At 40.9% G+C, this 10,314-nt stretch overlaps 1 protein-coding gene across 6 annotated transcripts in view; it reads right to left on the bottom strand.

The window, feature by feature from the left end:
- Positions 1-3,823: 3,823 nt before the first annotated feature.
- Positions 3,824-10,314, bottom strand: part of DDAH1 (dimethylarginine dimethylaminohydrolase 1) — a 123,573-nt gene continuing 117,082 nt past the window's right edge. For all 6 annotated transcript variants that reach the window (XM_053391880.1, XM_053391878.1, XM_053391879.1 and 3 more), the window contains one exon: positions 3,824-9,876. In XM_053391880.1, the coding sequence (XP_053247855.1) occupies positions 9,760-9,876 (117 nt within the window). In that variant the 3' untranslated portion in view covers positions 3,824-9,759. The remainder of the gene's footprint in view (positions 9,877-10,314) is intronic.

Here is a 10,314-nt window from a genome sequence, read left to right as displayed (position 1 = left end):
AGCACTCATCCCTGCTTTTGCCATGGCTGTTGTCTGTTTCCTTCCACATTTAACTCGGCTTCTGCATCGTGAAATGGACCTTCTGTTTTTTATTTACTCCCTAATGCAAAACTCATCTTTCCGCAAGGGGACTGTCTTCAGGCTTATGCTTTTACACGGGCCAAGATGGGAATTTGCAGAAAGTAATTTTGCAATCTTTTACCTCTCACCTTTTACCTTCTTCTTTACAATGTTATGGAGAAGCCAGCAGAAGCCTCCTTGCTTCATATGTTCTTTTCAGTGGAAGAATGATACCCCACAGGTTGAGCCTGCCTAGATCAATCTCAATCGATCAGACCACATTGTGGCAGAGAACAGTTGCCATGCGGAAAAATGCTTGCAGGGCACCTTTCTCCAGGAAAGCCAAACCCATGTATTACTGCAGAAGGTAGGCCAGGATCTCTGGTCAGTTGGGATACAATTTTGTTCCCTGCTTTAAATACTATTCTTAAATTGAGCAAAAAACCCTGCATATTGGATGGCAAGGGAACACAGCAATATACCAGTCCCCAACTAAAAGCACCAATCTCCAAGTGTTTTTAGTTGCAGAGGGCAAAAACACTGCACCTGTGCAATATTAGCTGCAGTACTGCAGTCCCAATCCAACACATACATACCCAGCTACTATTTAACTTTATATATATATATATATATATGTGTGTGTGTGTGTGTGTGTGCGCGCGTGTGTGCGTGTGTGTGTGTGTGTGTGTGTGTGTGTGAGAGAGAGAGAGAGAGAGAGAGAGAGATTTTCTGATCATGGGCCCCGTGTGTTACACCTGTGCCTTACGTATTCATTAAACTGTGCCAAATTAGCTAAAACCACGCTTATAGTGGTTAGAACAGAGCTTTCCAAACTTTTCATGTTGGTGACACACTTTTTAGACATGCATCATTTCACGACGCAGTAATTTAGTTTTACTAGCAAACCGGAGGTTAAACTAACCCCTTTCCAGCCCCAAGAGGAGCGTTCACGCAACACACCTACATATTGCAGCCGACACGCTAATGTGTCAAGACACACAGTTGGGAAAGCTCTGGGTTAGCATTAAGGCAGACAGGATTAAAAAAATTCCATTCAGCCATGAAGCTAAAGTGATTAATTGATAAATAAATCTAAATATGAATAAAGGAGACATGAGAATAGCCTGCTGGATCAGGCCAGTGGCCCAGCTAGTCCACATCCTGTTCTCACAACGGCCAACTAGATGCTTGTGAGAAACCTACAAGCAGGACCCAAGCCCAAGAGCACTCCGCTCTCCTGCAGTTTCCAGCAAATGGTTAATGCAAACTTTACTGTAATATATCAACTATTTGTATATGTGTGTGTCTGTGTGTATAGATAGATGGATGGATGGATGGATAAATTCATTCATTCATTCACACACCCACACCCCCCAAAAAATAAAAACAAATTTATATATTGTATTACGTAATGTGATTTATACTATGGTAAATGTTACATGTAAAGTAGACTTTAATGTTGCATGTTAATAGTCATACCAGCCTCCAGCTGTCACTAAAAGGTACTACGCTGCTGTGAAAAACTCTTCTCTCTAAATATATCCTCTGTATGCTGTTCTTTTTTAGACACACACACACGTTTTAATATTATCATATATAATAATCAAATGCAGGTATAAAAATATAAGCAATATAGGTCGAACAATAATATAACTATTCTTTCTGTAACCTAAATGGTTTTGCTATTTAAAAAAACGTAGGAGCATTATCCTCGCTTTAAAGAAGCACTCCTACACACAGAGTTAAGTTCAATCAATCACAGTGGGATTTACCTCCAAGTCAGTATTGTTTTAAATTAAGCACTGTGTTGCATAATTCAGAGCATGTGAAAACCAAAGGTAATAATAATAGTAATAATAATACCCCAGCCACTCTGGGTGGCTATGTTCTCTTCTGTACAGGTATAAGTCTGGGAGGCATTGATCAAGTCAGTTCCTAATCAGAATCTGAAATAAATCAAATTTATCAAACATCCCTACCTGCCCCCTCACCTACAATAAGGGGATAATAACACAGACCCATCTTACAGGATGGTTGTTAAGGACTGCAATAACGGTTTATTAAACTAGTGTGGACATTGGCTCCCAGTACGTTTCCAAGCACAATTCAAAGTGCTGGTGTTGACCTTTAAAGCCCTAAACGGCCTCGGCCCAGTATACCTGAAGGAGCGTCTCCACCCCCATCATTCAGCCCAGACACTGAGGTCCAGCGCCGAGGGCCTTCTGGTGGTTCCCTCATTGCGAGAAGCAAAGCTACAGGGAACCAGGCAGAGGGCCTTCTCGGTAGTGGTGCCCGCCCTGTGGAACGCCCTCCCATCAGATGTCAAAGCGATAAATAACTACCTGACATTCAGAAGACATCTTAAGGCAGCCCTCTTCAGGGAAGTTTTTAATGTGTGATATTTTAGTGTATTTTTGGTTTCTATGGAAGCCGCCCAGAGTGGCTGGGGAAACCCAGCCAGATGGGCGGGGTATAAATAATAAATTATTATTATTATTATTATTATTATTATTATTATTATTATTGCTATATAAACATTAAGTACTCAAATTATCTAAATAGCATTACCAATATAATAGATGGGAATATTTTGCTTTTATGAACTACGGGTTGGGTCCATTGTTTGTTAGACTTAGGGAACCATCCTAACCCATCAAAGCTGATGGCTGGGGGGAGTTTAGGATGAAGTGCAGTCCTCTCTCCACTGGTGGAGCAGACTGCCACTGATTCATGAGGACTCTGACCTCTCTCCAAATAGTTTGGAGGCTACCAAATGGTCCAAGCAAAGCTGGATCCTATGTTGGCCCCATTGCCAGGTGAGGGGGGGCAATATGTTGTATCAGCCTGGAGCTGGTGCAGGAAAACAACAACAACAAACCAAGAAAACCACCACCCCATTCTACCTTGAGAGACTTCTGATGCAATGGTGGTTCTGCCACTCTGATCACCCCCACCCTGCTCCATGCAGGGTTTGGTTTGCTATGCCCAGCAGTGATCCTGTACAAACTTAATTTGGGACTAGGTGCTACTGAGCTCAAACAGACTCAATTCTGTATAGAACAGAGCCAGCCCTACTGTTGGGAGAGTGAGGCAACTGTGTCAGGCAACTAGTGCTGGGGGGAGGAGGAGCAGCAGCAGGAATGAACCTTCTGGGTCATACCCTCCTATTAAAGGACAGGGCTTTGTATGCCATATGGCCTGTTCTGCACCCCCCCCCCCATAAGTAGCCCATTGCCTTCAGGCAATATTCCATTGCAATTATTGAAATAAGTTTCCATGGCCATTCTAGTCAGCTTCTGAATATAGAATTGGGGTGGAATCTTGTCCTTTGCCTCAGGCAGCCAAATTATTTGGGTCTCCCCTAGAGTAGACATATATAGAACTGCACTGCTAGTTCCCATTAAAATTAATGAGACTTAAGTCATGACTAATTTTTTCACATTGATTGCACTGTGACCTAAGTCACAAACGAGATTTGTCAGTATGTTTTTTTTTAATGTTTCAATTATGTTTATATCATTGATGTTCTGTTATGTGTTTTTAATGTTGTACACTGCCTTGGGGTCTTCTGATAAGAGGTAGTATATAATTTGAAGAATTATTATTATTATTATTATATCCAACCCAATGTTAAAAAGCAATGTCTGTGACTAAACTCCACTTCTCTAATTAGGCTGCATGGCTGGCAAAATAATGCAAACTTTTGTGTAAACCCAAACTAAGCAGAAAATTCAAGTCATCTGCTGGAACAAAACACACATGGTCCAGGTACAACTGACACTTTATTCCATAGTGATATGTGTACATGAAGTACTGAAACTGCAGAAGACGAAACAAAATGGAAAATCTGGATCAACTTTTTCCAGTGTTAACAGACTATGGAATGCGTGGATGTTTGGCACAAAAAAGTGGGCAACAATATACTGGATTGTAATAAAGGTCTCGCAAAGGTAACAGAGTCTAAAATACTGTGGTAATTTAGTAGTCATATCTGTGCATAGTAAAGCAACACAATGCACTTGATTCATAGTAGATCTCATACAAGCTACACCATCAAGCATCCAGTGTCAAGCTTTCTGGGAGTTCAAGTAAGGTCCCTGATATTTTGCTCACAGCTTCTAACAGATGAAAAAATGCTCTTCAAAAAACAACAACACAGTCTCTCTTTTGTATGGATATGTACCAACTCCTGAGAAACATTTGATTATTACTCAAATGGATTCTGCCCTGCCTATATTTAAATAAGTGCCAAAGTTGTACCAGAGTTTGCTTTCAGTGAGGGAGAAGACAGGGAGGGGGAGATTTTTGACAGTTCTTCACTAAGCTGAACATGATGTTCTGCCTGAGCTATGATCCCATCTTATGGGACTGCTGTGTTTCGCCTGTCCTTAACAAAAAAATGCCACAGTACACTTCTAAAACGGGGCATATCTGTGAAATATTTCAACTGAGTGTATACTTTGTGGTGTGGGTGGGAGTGGAAAAATGCCAAGTGTAGCAATGTAAGGTACATCATGTATACAAACTTCTTGTTGGCATAAAGAGGGGAACCTTAGATGACACCGATCACATTTTGTCCAACAAGGAAACCCACAAGTTGCATCACTTTCTTCAGCCCCAAAATAAACTAAACAACACAAGGATAAAAAGGAATGAAATGGGAGAGCTTATCTGGGGCTTCCAATTTTGTAACCACCAAAGTGTTTGGGGGGAAAGTGTAAAGGTCTGGGCAGGTCATGGATGACAGAGGAAACAGTGGGACAAAGTAAGTTTCAGAATACAACAGTGCTAGGCTTGCCATCTTTTAATTTAAGCAGTTCCGAACATTGAATTGGGTAGTGCAAGGGAGGTCATTTTAGATTTTATCAGAAGTTAAGGGCCAGTTTATGTCGCTTTGTCCCAGCTCCTGCCAACCTAGCAGTTTGAACGCATACCAGCGTGAGTAAATACCTAGGTACCACTGCAGCGGGGAGATAAACGGCGTTTCCATGTGCTCTAGCTTCCGGCACGGTGTCCTGCTGCGCCAGAAGTGGTTTAGTCATGCTGGCTACATGACCCGAAAAAGCTGTCTGTAGACAGATGGCAGCTCCCTCAGCCTGAAAGCAGAGATGAACACCGTACCCCATAGTTGAATTTAACTGGACTAAACTGTCCAGGGGTCCTTTACTTTTACCTTACCAGCTGAATCAACAGGTGGTAAATGGACTCTTACCAATTTAGACTACACTTCAGGGAAAGGGTTTGCATTTTTTTAAAAAAATGCCCCCAACATACACGTTGAAGAATTTTATAACATATCAGGACTGAGAGAAGGCCAGGCTGAACTACCCTCAATGGAAATAGCAGTTTTCTAAATACATGGTTATTTTCTATAATGGAATATTCAATAACAAAGTTCGAAGCAGTGGTGTGTAAGAAAGGTCTTACCATTTGAGTCTACTGATTGTACAACGGGCAATCAGATTGTACAAGTGCCAAACATAGGCTTGAATAATTATTTAGATAAAGTTTCAGTGCTTCAGGCCAAAATTAGGAAGATGCAGGCAGTAGCTGAAAGCAACAGCTCCATACCCTTTTTCCTTTTCCCCAACCCCACCCATAACATATAAGGATACTCATTGTGATTATGTTACAAACCTCTAGATATTGAAGGGGAGAATTGGCTTTGGCAATAGCTCTGCATTAGCTGTAGAGTCTAGTTCCAGCCTCAGAAAGGAATTTGCTATGCTACAAAGCTGAACTACAAACATTGATTCTGGAGCATAGATTTCCAAGTGTTTACATATGCTTCCATGTGGCACACAATAACGGAAGGGAAATGTACCTGCTGGAAGAATACAAAGTATGCACACATATAAAGATCTAAATGAGTCTCTCTCACTCTACATTAACACCCTTCAAATTCTGAAAATCCCCCCATTGTGGAGCGATGTTTCTGGATACTGGGGTGATAGTAATTTCCTGGACCATAATGATAAAAATCAGGAAAGCTGGCAATCCTAGAACTGTTGCATAATCAGGCATAGCAATCCATTTTTGTTTGTTTGTTTCGGAAACAATACAGAAACTGGTTTTGGAGCGCAACATACGAATTTATCCATGAATAAAATTAATTAAACTATGTGCCCAAAAAGCCTTCAATGAACTATCAAAAGCTCGGCAGAGGCAACCCATCACACAAATTTATACACAAAAAGCAGATGAGAAACATAATCTACATGTCTTCAATTAGAAAGATATATGCCTGGCGTAGTGACAACACAGCTCTGAAGCTGGAATGCAAGACAAAAGAAAGCATCAAAGATGAAGACCCTTTCACAAGAATTTGCAGATTTTACTTCCGTGGCAAGTGGTCCCTGCATGCCAGTAAAGGAGACTGATTGATTGACTGATTGACAGGGTGTCCACTGAAACATAACAGAGCGGAACTCTCATCCTTTGGGCTGTGGGGCTTGTGTTTGGGGAAGATGACTTCATACCTCTTCCTCTTTCCTCCTTCAGCTGGAGAGATGGTGACTTCTTGAAGAGTGGCTTTCTGCAGCTGTTTTTATTTCATTTTTCCTTGCAGGGATATATTGTCACAAAAATCACTGCAATTCTTCCACTGTTTTCTCTCTCTCTTATAAACTGAATTCCAAATGGTGAAAGAAATGCATTGCTTTCATATTAATTCCCTTTACCGCATAAAACCCTTCCCATATGAATCAGCCCTGCCTCTTTCATGAATGTTTATTTCACTCCACAAATTTCATGTAAACTCATTCTAAGGCTTTTGGCTTGATGGAACATGAGCAATACCTGACAAGTGAATAAGACGCAGTATAATTTCTCATCAAAAGGGAGAAATGAAAGGGCAAAAGAATCACGAACCAGAGAGTTTTTAAGTATACTTAATCCTTCTAAAAGGCAACAGGATGATATTGGTAGCATTTTCCAGTTTACATTTCTTGGATTCCCTACATGGTTAAATAGTTTCAGAGATTCTTTCCTTATTACTTGGCTACCCAGTCTTCCTTCCTTCTATGACACCTCAGCAACTAGACAGAATTAGCATTGGAGAATAGTGGCCTTAACCAGGAAGTTGATAAAATACTCAGACCGTATGTCAGCCCTTGGAGAGTTCCTACCGCTACTTGAGCTAGATAGTATATCCATACTTTGAAATGACATAACAGGTTTCAAGACAATGCAATTGTCTATATTCTTTGTGTGTGTGGTGAAAAAACATATGACTAAGGCCTTAAGCGTGTTGCGGAATTTACCATAAGAAATATTTCTTTCAGCTGAATTCCATAGTAAACAGTCACACAATTAAAAGTTAGAAAAATCATCCAAGATATTCATTGTTCCGAGCACAACAACCTGAAAGCTTAGACAGAGTAGTCATGGCAGCCTGCTGGAAGACAACTCTCTTCCTTATTTGAAGGAATACACCACAGTAAAAAACCAAAGCAAAACTTCTGCAGCTAGAACTCCTGCAATCTCTTTCTCACTACCGAAACTTCCCAGGAAGTTCACTGTTGGCTCTCAGAAGAACTCTGATCAAACAAAAATTCAAAACAAAACAAAATTCCATGAAAAGTAAAGCAAAATTGGTGAAGGTGAGATGAAGAAGAAATTTGTTAACATCATTTGTTAAGGCCGACTGTACGGGTGTCAGAACATTAAGTTTGAGATTCACAAAAACACGTGGATTATTCTTAGAACAAGATTGATATAAGATTTATTTATGAGCTATCTGTCTATCCAGTGGATAAACAAAGAGACCATTGTCTCAGCTTCTAGGATCCAGTAGGATAAACTTACTAGTAGTTTAAGCCTTGCTGAAATTCAAGACTATCAGAATGAAATCCCCCTGAGAATCCACCTTTGCAGTAACACTTTTTCTCTAGGTGCCACCCGCCGTTTGCAATAGATTCTGCTCACGATTCTCTTCTAATGCACTTCCATGGCATGAGCAGCAACACAATACTGTGGAATAATAAAACACAGTACATTTCACACTGCAGCTGGTACTCTAAAAAGGACTACACAGAAGCCCAGGTTCATGATGCTATCGAATTTCTTTTGTTTTAGTTACCTATAATAGGGATTTCTGGAAGAGAGAAGACAAGAGAAACGGAAGGCAAAGGTAGAAGGGGAGGGAGAAGGAGAAGAAAAAACGAGACACAGAACAAAAAAGGCAAAAGTCAGGGATGAATAAAACCGAGGCTGATTTCTGCATTACTCTTAATGAGCACAGACGTCAGAACCAATGTCAGCTATAGATGTTCATTAGAGGCCTTTGCAACATGAGTACTGCGGCCAATGTAGATTTCACATTTACATTAAAAATGGACTGAAGCAAGAACTAATATAAGCCTCATGCGTGATGGCACGCTATGTAAATTTCAATCCCAACAGATGCCTTCAGCAAAGCACAAAAGCAACCCACCTAACACAGGCGCAAAGATCTTGCTTTAATGAGCAAGCATCCCAAAATTCAAGGGGAAATGACTAGAGGCCACCAAAGTGTAACAGTCTGATTTGAGGGCGTGAAATCCATCTTAATGCATCCCCAGTTAAAGGCATTGGTATTACTCTGAGCCTTTTATGTCCCAGCTATCGCTCAAACCTGAGGTTATAGAAGTTACATGGCAGAAGTTACATGGCAGTCACATGTAGTCCTTTTGTAAAGAAAAACAGCTGTGGATATCTTCAAGTCCAAGTGGAGGAATAAGCAGGGGAGGGGTTGCTAAAGCTATTCACATCTAGCCACTCCCCCCCTGAAATCCTCCTCAAGCTGCTTTTTTACCCACGGGAGAAAATATACAGTACCATAACTTTTCTCCAGAAGGTAAAAAAAGATGCTAGAAGACCAATATTTAGTTTTAAAAAGTGGTCAGGCGGGAGAAGAGATAATTATCCCCTTTCTTCTGCCATTTCTCTTTTCTAACATGAAGATAATCCATAGCTTTGTTGTTATTTCTAAAGGTCATTTTTTTTGGCCATGAATACCTGGGATGGAAGATAGGCAGATCAATGGGGAAAGAAGACGAGAAAGCCCTTATGGGAACAAATTTGAAATTCCCGTGACAAAGTCAACATCAGCAGAAGCAAAGAGTTGGACCATCGGCCCCTAACCCCTGTATTACATTGGGGTACAAGGTAGGCAGTCATCAGCATACTGCTGGACACAATACAGCAATAAAGCTGGCTTGTGTGAAGGGAGGCTAAATTCTAAAAGTTATACTTTCTCTAGCACCTGTCCGCATGTGCCGTTAAGGGGACTTGACTTGCTTCATACATTTGGAATCTTGCACCTAAAGCATGCCTTGGGAGTGAAATGTACACAATATGCACCTGAGCACTCTATAAAGTAGCATTTAAGACCTGGGTCATAAGGTTTGTGTCAGTTAAAAGTAATGTTAGATGTGGCCCCCTACGTCTGCTTTCTAGATCAGTTTCACACCAACTATATAAACCACTAATCGTCATAATGGTCCAGACAAACATGCAGCAGAGTCCTTTTACATCAGAAAAAAGCAGATATATATATACACACATACCTTAATTACCACCTGAAAGGGCACCATTGTAAACAAAGGTTAGTAGCACAGTGGTACAGTAGATTGTCAAGGGAACCAATAAAAAGTGGGTACAGATTCGTCTGCCTTGCATGTACGTTATTGCCAGTTACAAGGGAGGAAGTCTGTAAACTCATAATTGCGAAGTTTTATTAATAAGGACAGAACAACAAGTGAGCGCCCCATCTATTTTTTCAAGCTCTGTGTTCGCTATAGGGATCAACATGTGGTCCTTCAGTTTTTCGAAGACCTATTTGGGGGGGGGGAAGAAACAAGAGGGAAAAGGTGTTATATTTGCGAATTTCTTACTCTCACAGAAACGGTTTCTAAGTATTTAAATAAGAGGTTGCACTACTAAAATTGTGCTTTGATTACATATTTACTTATGCCTCCCCCCACTGTTCTGACTTGGAAATCTCTCTCTCTCACACACACACAAGTCTACAGCTCCCAGATCACACTGGGAGCACATATTTCAGTCTGACGAGGGCTAAAAAGATGCCTTTAGGGGGAGCGCTTTCTGGAGGCCTAGTTCAAAACCTCTCTCGGTCCAACAAATTGTTTAAACTGGAAAGGGGATACAGGGAAATGATTCATTGGAGCAAAAAATGCAAGTGCGCTAATGGCGCGAACCAAGGAAAGCCTTGCACAACTATCAGGTGGTTAAAAATCGCAGCATGTGTCGGCA

The sequence above is a fragment of the Podarcis raffonei genome, chromosome 6 (assembly GCF_027172205.1).
Source record: "Podarcis raffonei isolate rPodRaf1 chromosome 6, rPodRaf1.pri, whole genome shotgun sequence".
NCBI classification, from domain to species: domain Eukaryota; kingdom Metazoa; phylum Chordata; class Lepidosauria; order Squamata; family Lacertidae; genus Podarcis; species Podarcis raffonei.
This window is presented reverse-complemented; position numbering and strand designations above follow the sequence as displayed.